The 19,768-nt window shown below is 46.2% G+C and overlaps 1 protein-coding gene across 1 annotated transcript in view; it reads right to left on the bottom strand.

Moving 5' to 3' along the window:
- The window catches only part of LOC137446732 (catenin alpha-2), a 727,090-nt gene that overhangs the window by 42,295 nt on the left and 665,027 nt on the right, over nt 1-19,768 (bottom strand). Inside the window, exons 15-17 of the mRNA XM_068149689.1 lie at nt 12,993-13,174; nt 4,791-4,896; nt 905-1,039 (exon numbers count right to left, since the gene is read on the bottom strand). Coding sequence (XP_068005790.1) covers nt 905-1,039; nt 4,791-4,896; nt 12,993-13,174 — 423 coding nt within the window. The remainder of the gene's footprint in view (nt 1-904; nt 1,040-4,790; nt 4,897-12,992; nt 13,175-19,768) is intronic.

The following is a 19,768-nucleotide window of genomic DNA, read 5'->3' as shown; positions in this document are numbered from 1 at the left end:
TGGGGGCTAATGCTGGGGCGACTCATTAAAGGAGCACAGAAAATAGGAAGGAAAAAAACCCAAGAGCAGCAACTGCTGCTGCTTGAGGCTCCCAGAGGCACACAGACCAACAGCAGGAAAAAGAAAGGAAAATAAAATGACTTTAAAACATGGAGAAAACCTCATTGTTTATAACATTACTGCTGTCCTTAAATCTAAGGGAGAAAAAAACAAACCAAGAGCGTGTGTAAAAGGTTTGTTGTGTTCATTGACAATAACCAACATAACTGGATGGGAATTAGAGACTATAATCATTGTGCTTGTTAATGGTATTTGAAAACAGCACATGCATCCAAAAAGAAAATAAAATGGAAACTTTTTGCCAGCCTTCCAGAGTGGTGTGTTTGTTTTTTTTTTGCTAAGCCTAGTCTGCATGGGAACCTGGGTGAATGAAATCCCATTAGTCATCATCACCATCTCAACAATGTGCACTTCATACAGAGCTGGCTTCTGCACAGAGGAAGGAAATTACCAGCACTAACAAAGGAGAGAAGGTTTATAATGAGCAAATACACAAAAGCTCCAAAATAATTATAATATTCACAGCTTGGCAATGAGTTTCCAGGCTATGAAATTACTTTTCTTTTTGGGGTAATGAAGACTTTTCTCTTTTTTTTTTTTTCCTCTTTTAGTTTTACAAGGTTAATATAAACAAAGGGTAATTGGAAAAAAATCACAATTGCTCTGCACAAGTTATTGTAAGAGGCCTGGAGTAATGGTGATAACATTTGTCACAGCTTGCTTATCAATCACTGCAGTTTGGGGCTTGCACATTATTGCCATCAGGACAAAAAAAAAACCAACCCAGCTCCCTATCAAGTGCTACATGGGAAAGATAAATGGCTAAATACAAATACCAGCTTACCCCTGACACAATAAGTTCTCCTCCCAGGTTCTGAACTTCTGCCTTCACTTTGCTGCAGATATTGAGCTGGTGGCAGTAGAGGGCAATGCGCTGCAGGTAGGCTAGGAGATCCTGCTTGCAGGCTGAGTCTGGGCACTGCAGGAGAAAAAAGTGCTGGGTTAGATGTAGTTGAGCTGATATAATTACAGAGAGCTAATCAGAGGAGATAGTAGCAAAGTACATAGAATCATAGAATCAACCAGGTTGGAAAAGACCTCAGAGATCATCAAGTCTAGCTTACTACCTAATACGTAACACCTCCTGACAACTAAACCATGGCTCCAAGTGCCACATCCAAGCCTTTTTTGAATACCTCCAGGGACAGGGACTCCACCACCTCCCTGAGCAGCACATTCCAATTACTCTTTCTGGGAAGAACTTTCTCCTCACCTCCAGCCTAAACTTCCCCTGGTGCAGCTTGAGACTGTGTCCCCTTGTTCTGCCACTGGTTGCCTGGGAGAAGAGACCAACCCCCACCTGACTGAGAATGTCCTTTACATGTACAGCTTGGGGAACAAAGACTCTGAGTGTGTCTCTTTAGCATCTTACAAAGCTTAGGCTCAATTTTTGTGAGCTGTTATTAGAGCCCTTCACCAGAAACTGATGGAGTTGAACACATAGGAGTCAACAGCATCACAGTCTCTGACTTGAGGCAACTGCTCTGGCCACAACAGCTAACGCTGGCAAGGAATATGTTTGTGGTGAAGTAGTTGCCCATACTGTTGTTTATAATCCTGAAAGCAATGACTTTGCTTTTCTTTTTGTCTCACTTTAAAACTAACAATAAACAAAGCTGGAGGTTCATTGTGGCTGTTAGGTTTAACCTGCTCCACACTAATGGCCATGCTGTAATGCCTCTCTTTCTCAGGCAGTTGCCACATCTTTCAGGCATGAATCCCTAGGAGACCTTTTCTCCCTGCCAGTGACAATTTAATACAGAAATATTTACCCTGCTCCTGGAGTCTATGAACTGAAAGAAATGCACTTTATAGCAGCGCTCCTAGAAAGCTGACAAGGCTTTAAATACAAGTACCTGGGGTGCAAATGAAAATGCAAGATCTCTCTCATTGGAGTAGTAATTAAAAATGCAACTGTCCATAAAAAAAAAAGTGTATATTGCTTGAGTGTCTCCAAAGTTCTGTAAAATATCATTAAAGTGCAAGCTTCAGAACAAACACTTCATCCCCACAGTGCTTTTACTGTTTGTGAATAAAGTGTGGACGTTGCAGTCTTCTGAAATTTCAAACACGACTCAAAGCAAAGCCCACCCAGCACAGCAAACCTCTCTGTGTTGCCTTCTGTAGGACACTGATATTGAGGACACTGAGACACTTGAACATGTCCAGAGAAGGGCAATGAGGCTGGGGAGGGGTCTGGAGCACAGCCCTGTGAGGAGAGGCTGAGGGAGCTGGGGTTGCTTAGCCTGGAGAAGAGGAGGCTCAGAGGAGACCTTCTTGCTCTCTGCAACTCCCTGAAGGGAGGTTGTAGCCAGGTGGGAGTTGGTCTCTTCTCCCAGGCAAAACGAGGACACAGTCTCAAGCTGCACCAGGGGAAGTTTAGGCTGGAGGTGAGGAGAAAGTTCTTCCCAGAGAGAGTTGTTAGCCATTGGAATGTGCTGCCCAGGGAGGTGGTGGAGTCACCATCCCTGGAGGTGTTCAAGAGGGGATTGGATGTGGCACTTGGTGCCATGGTTTAGTCATGAGATGTTGGGTGACAGGTTGGACTTGATGATCTCTGAGGTCTTTTCCAACCTTACTGATTTTATGATACTCATAGTATCATAGTATCAGTCAGGGTTGGAAGGGACCACAAGGATCATCTAGCTCCAACCCCCCTGCCATGGGCAGGGACACCCCACACTAGATCAGCCTGGCCAGAGCCTCGTCCAGCCTGGGCTTAAACACCTCCAGGGACAGCGCCCCAACCACCTCCCTGGACAACCCATTCTCTCCTTGTGCAAACACTGCAGGCCAGGAATTTCAGCAGTGGGCAGATGGATTTCTTCTTTCTTATGCTAGAATGAACAGATGCTACACTGGAATGGGTTAACTTCAGAAAAGATAAAGAAAAGAAACCTAACACCAAAATTTCTTAGGAAAATGAGCAGCTTCAGGTATCTTGCCACTGTGGCCCAGATATCCCTGGCAGCATGTTTTACACACATAGCTACCTGAAGAACATGAAATCCTTATTCTAAAGAGAAAGGCCAGAGGCAAGGGAGTTACCACTTCCTGCTTCCAGCAAAATTTCTCTTGGATCACAGGCTCACAGGAGGATAGGGGTTGGAAGAGACCTCCAAAGATCAAGTCCAATCCCCCTGCCAGAGCAGGACCACAGAGTCACACAGGAACACATCCAGATGGGGTTTGAAAGTTTCCAGAGAAGGAGACTCCACAACCTCTCTGGGCATCCTGTTCCAGTGCCCTGTGACCCTCCCAGTGAAGAAGTTCCTCCTCATGTTGAAGTAGAATCTCCTGTGCTGTAGTTTATATCTATTGTCCCTTGTCCTATCCCAGGGTGCAACTGAGCAGAGCCTGTCCCCTCCCCCCTGACCCCCAGCCCACAGATCTTTATAAACATTTATTGAATCTCCTCTCAGTCTTCTCCACACCAAACAGTCCCAGGGTTCTCAGCCTCTCCTCCCCAGGCAGTGTTACAGTCCCTTCATCTTCCTGGTTGCCCTCCCTTGCACTCTCTCCAGCAGATCCCTGTCCCTCCTGAACTGGGGAGCCCAGAGCTGGATGCAATATTCCAGGTAAGGTTTCAGCAGGGCAGAGCAGAGGGGGAGGAGAACCTCCCTGGGTCTCCTCTGAATGCACCCCAGGATCCCATTAGCCTTCTTGGCCACCAGGGCACATTGCTGACCCATGGATAATTTGTCACCCACCAGGACTCCCAGATCCTCCTTGGTGATAATGAAAGGAAAGAAACTTTAGGAAGTTCACAAGAGGGGGAAAAAAAAATCTCAAATTTAATTTGCCTTTATCTAAAATTAGCTACCTAGAACCTGGCAGTGAAATCTGGGTCTTAGCTTTTAATATGATGCTTCCTCGTGCTCTCCAGCTGGATAGATAATCCAATCTGGAAGGGGCAAGGAGAGCAAGTTCAAGAGTAGAGCAAGTTCAGCTTTCCAGCTATGACAGGAATTTGGCAACACAACTGAGGATACAGCCCCTAGGACATGGATCGAGGAGCTGTAAACACCCTGACATGGAGGAGAATTAAAGGACTCAGGGAATCTTGGAGAGGAAAAAAAAGTGCCCTACCAAGGGAAATTGCTGGAAGAAAGAGCTGAAAAGAACATAAGGATTCCACAGCAGATGGCAAGGGTAGCAGAGCATCCAGGTCTCTACTGCTTTCATGACAGCAAATATAGATTCGTGGAATGGTTTGGGTTGGAAGGGACCTTGAAAATCATCCAGCTCCAACTCCCTGCCATGGGCAGGGACACCTCCCACTAGCACAGGTTGCTCAAGGCCTCATCTAACCTGGCACTGAACGCCTCCAAGGAAGGGGCATCCACAATCTCCCTGGGCAACCTGCTCCAGTGTCTCACCACCCTCACTGGAAAGCATTTCTCCCTAATCTCCAGTTTATTTGTAAATCCCCTGGGTCCAGAAGAGAGGCTGTGGGACAATTGCTTCTCTAAGGCTGAGAGAGACTCATTTATGACTTCCCTGCACTGCAAAACCCAGGCTGATCACTATGGCAGCAGAGACTTCTGTCCAGTGGGCAGAGCAGCAGCCAGGCAGTGACTTTCAAGAGGCAATTTTCTGCCCAGCAGAGATCACCTTTTCCTTCTCCCTGTCAGCGGTCCCACTGTATTTACGCTCATTGGTGTCCTTACCTGATCAGCCACCGCCCGTGCCAATTTGTCCATCCTCGATCCTGCCTCTGCAATCTTCTTGGCTGCGTTAATGACATCTGATGTATTCTTCAGGGGGCCTTTACCTCTGTGAAATGCAACAGAATTATGCTCAACCTAAATAAATCATGGATGGCAGCAGTTTTACTGACCCTGTTTGGGGGTTGATTTTAAAACAGCCACCCGAACGACTCCCTAATTTATTACCATTTCCCCTTTTAACCACTTGATAGTACAGCTGGATTCAGGAAGCAGTCTGCTGCATTTCTTCTCACCAAATGCTTCCCTAGCAATTTAGTCTGATGGCACCTTCAAGCACATGAGCTGTACTTAAGAGTATATGCATTTTTAAGTGCTTATTAAGCCCAACAGTCTTTCTGGAATACACAAGATCCTGTTACTCCCAAGCCAGTCCTAAATGTTAAGCCTGTCATGTCTAGAGCAAGAATGTCACATTTCAGACAACCTTTTCCAGTAGATTTTTGTCAGAAAACAAGGGTACATGAAGCATCATCACAGAATCATAACATGGTAGGGGTTGGAAGGGATCTCATTAGGTCTTGGGTGACAGGTTGGACTTCATGATCTTTGAGGTCTTTTCCAACCTTATTGATTCTATGATTCTGTGAAGAAAGGCTGAGAGACCTGGGGCTCTTTATTCTGGAGAAGACTGAAGGGAGACCTTTTGAATGCTTACAAATCACAGAACCTCAGAAGGTTGGAAGGGACCTCAAAGGATCATTCAGACCAACCCCCCCTGAGGCAGGTCACACAGGAACACAGCACGGAATCACCAAGGTTGGAAGAGATCTCAAAGATCATCAAGTCCAACCTGTCACCCACTACATCATGACTAGAACATGGCACCAAGTGCCACATCCCCACAGAGAAGGTGCTCCAGGTGCTTCATTGTCCATACATACACCACCTTGCTTTTACAGTAGAAGGTAGGTACAGTGATTCAGCCTTAAATGAAAGAAAAGTAGGACCTTTAAACCAGTTTCTTTTCCTAGATCTAAGACCCATAGGCAGAAGTGATAGGGAAACTGCCAGCTCACCTGAAACAATGAGAATCATAGGATCATAGATTCAATAAGGTTGGAAAAGACCTCAAAGATCATCCAGTCCAACCTGTCACCCAACACCTCATGACTACTAAACCATGGCACCAAGTGCCACGTCCAATCCCCTCTTGAACACCTCCAGGGATGGGGACTCCACCACCTCCCTGGGCAGCACATTCCAATGCCTAACAACTCTCTCTTTCTCCTCACCTCAAGCCTAAACTTCCCCTGGTGCAGCTTGAGACTGTGTCTTGAAAGCCTCCAGAGACAGGCTCTACAAGGTCTCTGGGCAGCCTGCTCTAGGATTCCAACAGCAAAGAAGTTTTTCCTCATGTTGAGATGGAACTCCCTGTATTCCAGTTTTTGTCCATTGCCCCTCATCCTATCACAGGGCTCCAGTGAAAAGAGCCTGGCCCCTGCTTCATGACACCCCTCAGATATTCCTTCAGATATTCCTGTGTGATCTGGTATAGGTGATCCTGCTCTGACAGGGGTTTGGACTAGATGATCTCTTGGGGTCCCTTCCAACTTTCTGTCAACCCTTCCCCCCTCAGTCTTCTCCAGAATAAAAAGCCCCAGGTCTCTCAGCCTTTCTTCATCAGACAGATGTTCCTGTCCCTTCATCATCCTCACAGCCTCCATTGAACCCCAGTAGATCCCTGCCTCTCTTGAACTGGGGAGCCCAGAACTGGACACAGCACTCCAGATGTGGTCTCACCAGGGCAGAATAGACAGGAAGGAGAACTTCCCTTGATCTGCTGGCCACAGACTCTTTTTTCCTTTTAATCCTTAGGTTACAGTTCAATGTTACACTTAAACCAAGAACTTAACACAAGAACCTTTAAGATTGGCTTTTTGCTATGCTTTAAAGGTGATGCACAAAGTTCGGACTCTAGAATAAACTAGAATAAACCAAACCAGGTTGGAAGAGACCTTCAAGATCATCGTGTCCAACCCATCAACCAATCCAACACCACCTAATCAACTAACCCATGGCACCAAGCACCCCATCAAGTCTCCTCCTGAACACCTCCAATGATGGTGACTCCACCACCTCCCCAGGCAGCCCATTCCAATGGGCAATCACTCTCTCTGTATAGAACTTCTTCCTAACATCCAACCTAAACCTCCCCTGGTGCAGCCTGAGACTGTGTCCTCCTGTTCTGGTACTGGCTGCCTGGGAGAAGAGACCAACATCCACCTATCTACAACCTCCCTTCAGGTAGTTGTAGAGAGTGATAAGGTCCCCCCTGAGTCTCCTCTTCTCCAGGCTAAGCAATCCCAGCTCCCTCAGTCTCTCCTCACAGGGCTGTGTTCTAAACCCCTCATCAACTTTGTTGCCCTTCTCTGGACTCGTTCCAGCAAGTCAACCTCCTTCCTAAACTGAGGGCCCAGAATTGGACACAGGACTCAAGGTGTGGCCTAACCAGTGCAGTGTACAGGGGCAGAATGACCTCCCTGCTCCTGCTGGCCTCTAGTCATTAATGTCACAAAAATATATAGAGACATGCAATGAAAAGGCACTGCAGGCTCTTCTGAGTTTGCTTCAGACTCCAAACTTCTCTTTGTAACAATTAATCTGCTGCTGCCCCTGTGAATGTCTCAAGGAGCTGATTTTCCCCTTTTTGGTTGTTATTGTTTATTTGTTTCTTTCAGACAAGAGTGATGGAAAATCACCACATCATCAAACTGGCTTTCTTTTTAAACTGAAACTGGAGATGTTTTTTCTAAGCTCAACCCAGTCTGACTTTTCCATCTCTAATGCTAAGAAAACCACACTGAAACGGATTTCCATCTTCTTTCCATACTTCCACCTTAAACAGCAATCAGAATACAACAGGTATCCCACTTCTGTTGAACTTAAACCACACCAAGAATCCTTCATAGTGACCTTGTGTGCTCCTACATCCACATTATCATCAGACCTGAATTGGTACAAACTCTGTGTCTCTGCAAAATGGTTCTGTTTTAACACTGCTGAGGTTACAGGCAACAAGAATAACAACAAAAAGGTCTGGAAGGCTTTGTTCTGTGTTAATGGAATACATTAAACAGGTTTTTATTGAATCTGATGTAGACAGAGGTGCACTTTGATTCCTTTCTTTCTTCTAATTTACTCCAAATGTGGCAGCAGTTTTCTCTCATTCTCATATCAGTGGTGCTCTTTTTGATGGCAGAAAATGTAATTACAAAACTTTCAATTCGATCTTCAGTGTACCAAAGGTTGCTCACTGGGGTTGCAGAAATTGTTCATCTTCTGGTTTGCTGCTTCAGAAGATTATTTCTTCCTACCATAGTCTGATAGCACTCTGGACAGTGTTTTCCTTCCTTCCATGACCTGATGGCACTCTTTGGACAGTGTTTTCCTTCCTTCCATGACCTGATGGCACTCTTTGGACAGTGTTTTCCTTCCTTCCATGGTCTGATGGCACTCTTTGGACAGTGTTTTCCTTCCTTCTACAGTCTGATGGCACTCTCTGGACAGTGTTTTCCTTCCTTCCATGGTCTGATGGCACTCTTTGGACAGTGTTTTCCTTCCTTCCATGACCTGATGGCACTCTTTGGACAGTGTTTTCCTTCCTTCCATGACCTGATGGCACTCTTTGGACAGTGTTTTCCTTCCTTCCATGGTCTGATGGCACTCTTTGGACAGTGTTTTCCTTTATTCTACAGTCTGATGGCACTCTCTGGACAGTGTTTTCCTTCCTTCCATGGTCTGATGGCACTCTTTGGACAGTGTTTTCCTTCCTTCTACAGTCTGATGGCACTCTTTGGACAGTGTTTTCCTTCCTTCCATGGTCTGATGGCACTCTTTGGACAGTGTTTTCCTTCCTTCTACAGTCTGATGGCACTCTTTGGACAGTGTTTTCCTTCCTTCCATGGTCTGATGGCACTCTTTGGACAGTGTCTTCCTTCCTTCCATGACCTGATGGCACTCTTTGGACAGCGTTTTCCTTCAATCCGTGGTCTGACGGCACTCTTTGGACAGTGTTTTCCTTCCTTCCTTGACCTGACAGCACTCTTTAGAGAGTGCTTTCCTTTCTTCCATGATAGGATGACACGCTTTGGATAGTGTTTCACTCACAGAAGGATCAGAGACCCCAAAGCAATACAAATACAACAGTAAGAGCCCCTCTAAAACACCACCTTTCACAGGAGGTTCCACACTGCCCTATGGTGTACAGGAGTGGCAAGTCTGCTGCAAAAAGAGTAGTGTTGTAAAAGCACAAACCTACAGAATTATAAATAAACTAAAATAACAATCACTGCTATGCTCCTCTCTGAGTAATTTATTAAAGTAAGCAAACCTCCTATATGCATAATTAAATTTAAAATGGATGACAATGTTTGCTCTTGCCCATTTTCAATTAACTAACTGTGCCAAGTGCAAATAGTCAAGTTATTTGCAGATTAATGGTATTTAGATACACACACGTGTGTATTTAGATACACACACCCCCCCCTCCACCTATCTATCTACCTACCTACCTATCTATCTATCTACCTACCTACCTATCTATCTATCTACCTACCTATCTACCTACCTACCTACCTATCTATCTACCTACCTACCTATCTATCTATCTACCTACCTATCTATCTACCTACCTACCTACCTATCTATCTATCTACCTACCTATCTATCTATCTACCTACCTACCTATCTACCTACCTACCTACCTATCTACCTACTTACCTACCTATCTACCTACCTACCTACCTATCTATCTATCTACCTACCTACCTATCTACCTACCTACCTACCTATCTACCTACCTACCTACCTATCTATCTATCTAATCTCTCCATCTTTCTATCTAATCTCTCTTTCTCCATCTCATCTCTCCATCTCTTTCCCTCTCTCTGTATCTCTCAGGTATGCATGAACCCTATATTGTCAATGCAGCGATTGTCTGGGTTGAAGGCTCCAGACACAAGGCCTAGAATGAGACAGAGATGTAAAAAAAAACAACTTTATTTAGAGATAAAAAATAAAAGACAGTAAGATAACATAGAAAATAGAATACAAAAGAAACAGAACAAAGTGGAATAGAACAGGATAGACTAGAATACAATTGAAAAGGAGGGAAGGGAAGGGAAGGGAAGGGAAGGGAAGGGAAGGGAAGGGAAGGGAAGGGAAGGGAAGGGAAGGGAAGGGAAGGGAAGGGAAGGGAAGGGAAGGGAAGGGAAGGGAAGGGAAGGGAAGGGAAGGGAAGGGAAGGGAAGGGAAGGGAAGGGAAGGGAAGGGAAGGGAAGGGAAGGGAAGGGAAGGGAAGGGAAGGGAAGGGAAGGGAAGGGAAGGGAAGGGAAGGGAAGGGAAGGGAAGGGAAGGGAAGGGAAGGGAAGGGAAGGGAAGGGAAGGGAAGGGAAGGGAAGGGAAGGGAAGGGAAGGGAAGGGAAGGGAAGGGAAGGGAAGGGAAGGGAAGGGAAGGGAAGGGAAGGGAAGGGAAGGGAAGGGAAGGGAAGGGAAGGGAAGGGAAGGGAAGGGAAGGGAAGGGAAGGGAAGGGAAGGGAAGGGAAGGGAAGGGAAGGGAAGGGAAGGGAAGGGAAGGGAAGGGAAGGGAAGGGAAGGGAAGGGAAGGGAAGGGAAGGGAAGGGAAGGGAAGGGAAGGGAAGGGAAGGGAAGGGAAGGGAAGGGAAGGGAAGGGAAGGGAAGGGAAGGGAAGGGAAGGGAAGGGAAGGGAAGGGAAGGGAAGGGTGAAATAGAATTAAATAAATAAAATAAATTTTAAAATAATAATAAAATAGAAAAATAAATAAATAAAATAAAATAAAATAAAATAAAATAAAATAAAATAAAATAAAATAAAATAAAATAAAATAAAATAAACAGGCTCCAAGCCTGGAAGTGCCCCAAGTCAGGTTGGATGGGGATTTGAGCAACCAGGTCTACTGGAAGGTTGCAACGGCAGGGAAGTTGGATCTGTATGACCTTTAGGGACCCTTCCAACCCAACGCATTCCATGATTCTATCTGAGCATTTTGGAGAGGTTAATAAATGGATCTTTTGCTGTAATTCTGAAGAAGTACATGAAGGCTTCTCTCCAGTTTTGCCTAATCACATTTTGATAAACACCACTTAAACTGCTGATCTCCCGTTAAAAACAAACACTGAAAACCCCCTTTAATTTATTATGGTGATCTGCAGTTCAAAGAATCTTGTGAAACACTTTCCCTGGTGTGATTAACAATATGACTGTATTTAAATAAAACCACTCTGGTTTTATGCTGTCATTAATGAAAGGCCTTTCAATGCTTTGCAATTAGAAAAGAGCAAGACAGCAACAGAAAAAAAACACACCATAAATGAGCTGAAAGCCTAAGAGATGATCACAGCATCACAATATAACATAGGTTGGAAAGGACCTCGAGGATCATCAAGTCCAACCTATCAACACAGGCCCCATGACTAGACCATGGCACCAAGTGCCATGTCCAATCCCCTCTTGAACACCTCCAGGGAAGGTGACTCCACCACCTCCCTGGGCAGCACATTCCAATGGCCAATTACTCTTTCTGGGAAGAACTTTCTCCTCACCTCGAGTCTAAACCTCCCCTGGCACAGCTTCAGACTGTGTCCCCTTGCTCTGGTGCTGGTTGCCTGGGAGAAGAGACCAACCCCTTCCTGGTTACAGCCACCTTTCAGGTAGTTGTAGAGGGCAATGAGGTCACCCCTGAGCCTCCTCTTCTCCAGGCTAAACAACCCCAGCTCCCTCAGCCTCTCCTCACAAGGCTGTGCTCAAGGCCTCTCCCCAGCCTTGTTGCCCTTCTCTGGACACCTTCAAGTGTTTCGATGTCCTTCTTAAACTGAGGGGCCCAGAACTGGACACAGGACTCAAGATGTGGCCTAACCAATGCAGAGTACAGGGCACAAGGACTTCCCTGCTCCTGCTGGCCACACTATTCCTAATGCAGGCCAGGATGCCATTGGCCCTCTTGGCCACCTGGGCACACTGCTGGCTCATATTCAGGTGGCTGTCAATCAGCACCCCCAGGTCCCTCTCTGTTTGGCAGCTCTCAGCCACTCTGACCCCAGCCTGTAGCTCTGCATGGGATTGCCGTAGCCAAAGTGCAGCACTCAGCACTTGGACTTGTTGAATGCCATCCCATTGGACTCTGCCCATCTGTCCAGTCAGTCGAGGTCCCTCTGCAGAGCCTTTCCACCCTCTGACTAACATCTGCTCCTAACTTGGTGTCATCTGCAAACTTGCTGATGACTGACTCTACCCCCTCATCCAGATCATCAATGAAGATGTTAAAGAGGATGGGGCCCAGCACTGATCCCTGGGGCACACCACTGGTGACTGGCCGCCAGCTGGCTGTGGCACCATTCACCACCACTCTCTGGGCTCAGCCTCCAGCCAGTTCCTAACCCAGCTCAGAGTGTAGTGGTCCAAGCCATGAGCTTAGATAGCTAGATATAACAGCTTAGATAGCAGTTTGCTGTGGGGGACGGTGTCAAAGGCCCTGCTGAAGTCCAGGCAGACCACATCCACAGGCCTCCCCACGTCCACCAGACGGGTCACCGTATCATAGAAGGAGATCAGGTTGGTCAGGCAGGACCTGCCCTTCCTAAATCCATGCTGACTGGACCTGAGCCCTTGGCCATCCTTCAGGTGCACAGTTATTACTGACAGGCTCCAGGGAAGCATCAGATGAAACCAGCTCCATTTCACTTGGGTTTGATTTTTTTTTTTGGAGAGAAGTTCAGTGTCCAAAATGATAGAAATAGTTTTGCCTTCATTTTTGATTGACACAGATTGTGTGGAAATGCTGAAAGTTCAGCGAGGCACATGCATTTAGATGGGCACTAAATGAAATGTCAGCCACGAGGCTGTAAGGTCACAGAAAACCTCTGCTGCTGAAATTCAAAATGATCTCCAAATAAACCAGATTCTCAAATAGGACAAAAACTTCCTGTGATTAATCCCAGCCTGAGAACTATCCAGAGAAGCTGTGGGTAGAGAACTGCACAATCCATTCTGGTTTGTGTGAAGTGCCACCTGGCTTTGCATACCTCCACCCACAGCACATCATCCCCACAGGCTATAAATTGCAATGAAAAGGAAAGATGTGGGATGGCTGAAGAAGACTCCAGCACAGGTTGCTTTGTCCTTACCTAGTAAAGTCTGTCATTTCCATCATAATCATGCACATCTGCTTGGCCAGCACAATGATGTCATTACCGCTGTCATCCCACTTGGCGACTTCTGCATCCAGTTTGCTCTTCTCTTGGTGGAATATCTCTACCTGCTCAGCAATCTTAGCCTTCTCCTCCTGGGGAAGCTGAGCCATGATTGCCTGGGGTGAAAAACAGGGAGAAGTTGAGCATGAAAAGATTAAACTAGGAGCTATATACTTTTCCAGTGGTTCAAACAGCATGCCCAACTTCTGAATTATTTTAATGGGCATCAAAAAAAGCAAGCACAATCCAGTAGATGCTAAGATTTCTGTTAGGATGAACAAAACCAGACTCACATGGTGTTTGAAGCTTGTATAGCCACAGGGTGCAGACCATCAACAGTTTCAAGCCAGTCAGAACAACTGACTGCTTAGTTACAGGCATATCCCCGACCATCAGCATCACACTCAGGATAAAGGGGGAAGTTTGCTGAGGGGAGTGGGCTTCTTGCTTGGGTTCCTGCTAACCCTGCTCCTCTTCCTTCTCCTGCTCCCAAGGACTGCCTTCCCATCTAGTGTGACCACCATACATTTGCTGGGCTGAGCTTAACCTCGTATACTTTACATTGACATTGGGATCAGTTTTGTTGTTTCATTAAATCCATTTTCATTTCGACCCACAGGTCTCCTCTCCTTTTCCTCAATCCCTTTTTCTGCTGGGGAGGCATCATCAGGTGACAGAGCAACTGCTGTTGTTTAGCTCCAGATACAGGATAAATGTAGAGGGTGTCATCAGCAAAGCTGTTGAGGGTGCTTCTACCCAAGTGTCAGTGACAAAGATGTCAAACAGTGTTGGTCCCAATACTAACCCTTGAGGAACATCACTTGTCACTGCTCTCCACTTGGGCATTGAACCACTGACTGCAACTCTCTGAGTGCAACCATCCAGCCAATTCATAGAACCATAGAATCAATAGGGTTGGAAGAGACCTCAAAGATCATCAAGTCCAACCTGTCGCCCAAGACCTCATGACTACTAAACCATGGCACCAAGTGCCACCACCTATCATAGAATCATAGAATGGTTTGGGTTGGAAGGGACCTTAAAGATCATCTAGTTCCAACCTCCCTGCCACAGCCAGGGACACCTTCCATGCAGAGTTTTAGACTTAAGCTCCTCCACAGGTGGAACTTTCTCTTTCTCACATCAGGAGAAAGCCCAGAGCTTTTTGTGGCCATCAGTAAATCCATGCCTCTCCAATTCAGAAACAAGGCTGTCACGTGGGACCAAGTCAATTGTTTACTTAGGCACTAGTCAGGGAGACCTAAGAAAACTCCTGGTAAAGCCTAACTTTTAGGAAGAACCAAATGAATGACATCTATGGGAGAAGGCAGACTCAACCTCTGGCAGAAACAGAAGTTTGCTGCTTAACCCAGCACTGAAATTAGCTATGACATGCAAGATAACATACTTGAAGCAAATTGTAATGAATGTACCTTTCAATAATATTTAGTGCCCTAATTGTCTCCTGGAAGATGCTCAAAAAGGCACTGAGGAGGTTGACACTAATCTGCACTGACAGTGTCAACAAGGCAGAAAATTCCCTGCCTCCTCCAAAACCAAAACCAGGGGAAGGAAAAGGAGAACTCTGCAAAACTGTAATCATTGTTTTTGAAGATCAAATGGACACTCCCAATCAGGATTTCCAAGTTGAGCCTTCCATTTGGCTTTAGGGGTTCTGAAGCCTGCATTATGCACTTAATGGGGTGTGACACATCTTTTAAGTGTCATTACATTTCTTCTTGTTTATGTCACTTTCAATCAGCTGCAGTCTTACTCTACATCCCCTTAAAACGCTCCTGGCTTTTAAAAATTCATAATTGACCTTTTCCAGAACTGAAATCAAAAAGGTTATAAACAGCAGATCAGGGGGAAAAGGGGAAGGAAAAAAAAAAAAGGGAGAAGAAAAAAATAAAAAGGAGAGGAATTTGCAAGTTAATCAAATTAAAATTCAGCACATGAGTTTTAATTAGGGCCTTATCAATGCAACTCAGCAGTTTCAAATGTTAGTGCATTCATCTTCCCACAGAAAACTGCAGGGTAAGTCAGGCTAATAAATAAATATATAAAATGCACATAAAGCACCAGTGGTGATGAATTAATGGCAATTAAGGGAATGTGATAGGGAGCAGGAGGGTTTGGAAAGCCCATCTGTATATGTCCATGGGGGCAGGCTGGGAGAATTGGAGCTCTTCAGCCTGGAGAAGGGAAGGCTCCAGGGAGACCTAATAGCAGCCTTTGAGCACCTGAAGGGAGAATCATAGACTCAATAAGGCTGGAAAAGACCTCAGAGATCAAGTCCAACCTATCACTCAACACCTCATGACTAACTAAACCATGGCTTCAAGTGCCACATCCAATCCCTTTTTGAACACCTCCAGGCACAGTGACTCCACCACCTCCCTGGGCAGCACATTCCAATGGCCAATTACTCACTCGGTGAAGAACTTTCTCCTCATCTCCAGCCTAAATCTCCCCTGGCACAGCTTGAGACTGTGTCCTCTTGTTCTGCTGCTGGTTGCCTGGGAGAAGAGACCAACCCCCACCTGGCTACAACCTCCTTTCAGGTATTTGTAGATAGAAATAAGGTCTCCCCTGAGCCTCCTCTTCTCCAGGCTAAACACCCTCAGCTCCCTCAGCCTCTCCTCACAGGGCTTGTGCTACAAGAGCCTACAAGAAATCTGGAGAGGGACTTTTGACAAGGGCTTGTAGCAGTCAGATAAGGGGCAAAGGCTTTGAGCTAGAAGAGGGGAGGATTGAGAGTGGAGATTAGGAAGAAATTCTTTCCAGGGAGGGTAGTGAGACACTGGAACAGGTTGCCCAGGGAGGTTGTGGATGCCTCCTCCCTGGAGGTGCTCAGGACCAGCCTTGAACAACCTGGTCTGGTGAAGATGTCTCTGCCCACTGTGTAGGCGTTAGAACTAGGTAATCTTGAAGGTCCTTTCCAGCCCAAACCACTCTGTGATGCTATGATTCAATGTCCTATATGTGGTCTCTTTGTGGGCAGCTTCATCTGCATACCATTTAACCTGGCTGACAATGTTTGAACATTTCTGTTCCAGATGCTGTTGTGTCTTCGAGGAAGATAAACCCTACAGCAAATGCAGCTCATATATTTGGGGTTTATCTATTGAAGATGAGCCCAAGTCTCTCTACTGAAGTACTAATAGCTTTATGGAGTAAGGATATTGAACAAATCCATTGCATTCTGCAACTAAAAATCCAGCTTTTCCACAGAAAGTGTTCAAAGATCATAGAATGATGGAATTGTCAGAGCTGGAAGAGACCTCAAGGATCATCTGGTTTCAACCACCTGCCATGGGCAGGGACACCTCACACTATAGCAGGTTGCTCACAGCCACATCCAGCCTGGCTGCAAACACCTCCAGGGATGAGGCTTCCACCACCTCCCTGGGTAACCTGTGCCAGTCTCTCACCACCCTCATGGGGGAGAACTTCTTCCTAACATCTCACCTGAATCTCCCCATTTCTAGTTTTGCTCCATCCCCTCACAGTCCTGTCGCTCCCTGACACTCTCAAAAGTCCCTCCCCTGCTTTCTTGTAGTCCCCTGCATATACTGGAAGCCCACAAGAAGGTCTTCTCAGAGCCTTCTCTTCTCCAGGATGAACAGACCCAACTCTCTCAGTCTGTCCTCATAGCAGAGCTGCTTCAGCCCTCTGATCATCCTCATGGCCCTTCTCTGGACACCTTCCAGCACTCCCAGATCCTTCCTGTAATAGGTGCTCCAGAACTGGACACAGTGCTCCAGGTGGAGTTTCAGCAGAGTGGAGCAGAGGGGTAGAATCACCTCCCTTGACTTGCTGGCTATGCTTTTCCTAATGCAGCCCAGGATGGCTCTCTGGGCTGCAAGTGCTCACTGCTGGCTCCTGTTGAGCTTCTCATCCACCAGCACCCCAAAGGCCTTTTCTTCAGGGCTTCTCTCAAGCCAGTCCCTGCCCAGCCTATATTGATGCTTGGGATCACACCCTTCTGCCTAGCAGACTCATTTCAATGAGTCACTCAAGATATAGACTGGGTGGCTTCAACTTAGCATGTTTCCATTTTAGGTTTTCCTGCTTGCTACATTCCTCAGGAGCAGGACTGTCTCTAGAATATATTATGTTTATACAGTGTGTGGCTGATCAAAGCAGAAGGCCTTAAGTGCAGCAGCGATAATAACTGCAACAAAATGTAATAGAATTTAAGTCTCCTAAGTCCCCAGGTGAACTAGATTCTTAGTAAAAATATCACTGCAGTCCTCACTTGGTTTTCAGATCAAGAAAGGATGATATGATAGCCAATCCTGGATGTAACCCCAAAAAACCCAACAATGGAAAAGAAAGACTGAGGAATAAGTGCATTGTATCACAATACTTTGGTGCTTGAGATCTACTTCAGTAGCCAATTCTTTAAACACTTCAAGCAGCACTTTGTGCTTTTTAAAACAGAAAAAGATCCCCCCAGAGACAGGGACTTGCCCCCAGGACATAGTTCTGTCATTGTCCTCAGGATAAGGCATCATTCTGCACTTCTCCAGACTGCACAGTTTTCCATGCCAGCTCCTGGTCACCCAGGACCGACAATCCATCTGCTCTATGATATATGATATGTCCTTAATCTGGAGGTACAACACTGCTTTGTACTTGGGATGTAGGGATAGAAAGCCAGCTTTTCTAAGCCTGATGGGATGGTTTCTTTACCATTCATACTCAAGCTAATGAATTAAAAAAAGTCCCCTTTTGTATCAAGAGGAGTGTGGGCAGCAGGGCAAGAGGGGGATTCTGCCCTGCTGAGACCCCACCTCGAATACTGTGTCCAGTTCTGGTGTCCCTATCACAAGATGGACATGGAACTGTTGGAGCAAGTCCACAGGAGGGCCACAAAGATGACTGAAAGGCTGGGTCACCTTTGCTATCAGGACAGACTGAGAGGACTGGGGTTGTTCAACCTTTTGGAGAAGAGAAGACTCCAGGGGGAGTCCTGGGGATCAGCCCAAGACAGGGCTGGTGCTGGGTTGGGAGCATATGATGCCAGCTCACATCCAGCTTTTCACCTCCCAGCACCCCTGAGTCCTCCTCCTCAGGGCTGCTCTCCATCCCTTCATCTCCCCAAATCTATCAATAGTGAGGTTCACCCTAACCCATGCACAGGACGTTGCACTTGGCCTCCTGAGCTTCACAGCAGCTCACTTCTTGAGCTCATCCAGATCCCTCTGGATGGTATCCTGTCCCTCAGGCTTGTTGGCTACACCTGCTCAGCTTGGTGTCACCAGCAGACTTGCTGAGGGTGAATGATGTCATTTGCCCCCCAGATTAGACTCTGATTGTACTTTTTTTTTAACTCTCTGAGCTGAGCAGCCCATTTAATGAAAGGTAAACATTCATCAGAGGCTGGCAGAATCCTGAGCGTTAACAAACTCCACTCTCCCCAGCACCTGTGACCCCAGAAGCACTCATCAGCTTTAATTTGCAATCCCCATGCACAAGCTAAGGTCACAAATCACAGGGACTGGAGTTTATCATGATGTAATTACCCTGGTAAAATTACATTGACTCAGTAACAAATGTCTTCAATTACAATCAAATTACAGGGACGCCTCGGTAGCTTAAACAGATCTTCTTGACAGGTTTGCACACTGGGAAACATGAGTAATGTAAGATTCCTCTGGCTGCAGCACATGGAGCCCTGCTGGGATTTCCATTTATTTATTTATTTATTTGATTTGCTGACTCCTCCCATGGCTTCAGCACATTCCAAACCTGCAAGGTGTCTTCCTACCTGCAGCTGCAGTGAGAGCAACCAGCTGACAGAGAGCATCACATGAGCCTAAGGAAGATCATTCAAGGTGGGAAGTCATTCTGCCATGTACTTAGCAGTGGCTAGTCCTGTGTCCAGTTCTGGGCTCCTCAAATTAAGAAGGACATTGAGACACTTAAAGGTGTCCAGAGAAGGGCAGCAAGGCTGGGGAGAGGCCTTGAGCACAGCCCTGTGAGGAGAGGCTGAGGGAGCTGGGGTTGTTTAGCCTGGAGAAGAGGAGGCTCAGGGGTGACCTCATTGCTGTCTACAACTCCCTGAAGGGAGGTTGTAGCCAGGTGGGGGTTGGTCTCTTCTCCCAGGCAAGCAGCACCAGAACAAGAGGACACAGTCTCAAGCTGTGCCAGGGGAGATTTAGGCTTGAGGTGAGGAGAAAGTTCTTCCCAGAAAGAGTAATTGGCCATTGGAATGTGCTGCCCAGGGAGGTGGTGAAGTCCCTGGAGGTGTTCAAGAGGGGATTGGATGCGGCCCTTGGAGCCATGGTTTAGTTGTCAGGAGGTTTTAAGTATCAGGCACTAGGTTGGACTTGATGATCTCTGAGGTCTTTTCCAACCTGATTGATTCTATGAAGTCAGAGCTTCTTTAACAAGTAAAACAGGAAGCAACCTTAAACACTTAGCTCAATCTACTCTCACCCTTTCCTAAGTATGGTGGGTTGAAAATTTTCCCCCAACATAAAATTGCCAGACCAGCTCAGCTGAAAGCAAATGAAGCTGTATATTTGCAAGCAAAACTACAACCTAGAAAGATGGAATGCAATGAATGTGTATAAAAAACCCCACAATATTTACAGCATTTGCTATTTACATACAACACAAGAACCCCCCTGGACAAAACCAGGGGGTCACCAATTGCTTCCTCTTTGTACACAGTAAAAGAGAGAAAAGCAGAGAGTAGG

Source organism: Melanerpes formicivorus, unplaced genomic scaffold (assembly GCF_026170545.1).
Source record: "Melanerpes formicivorus ecotype bairdi unplaced genomic scaffold, bMelFor1.0.p_v2 SCAF_18, whole genome shotgun sequence".
Classification (NCBI taxonomy): domain Eukaryota; kingdom Metazoa; phylum Chordata; class Aves; order Piciformes; family Picidae; genus Melanerpes; species Melanerpes formicivorus.
The sequence above is the reverse complement of the archived record's forward strand: the minus strand, read 5'-3'. Positions and strand labels throughout refer to the sequence as shown.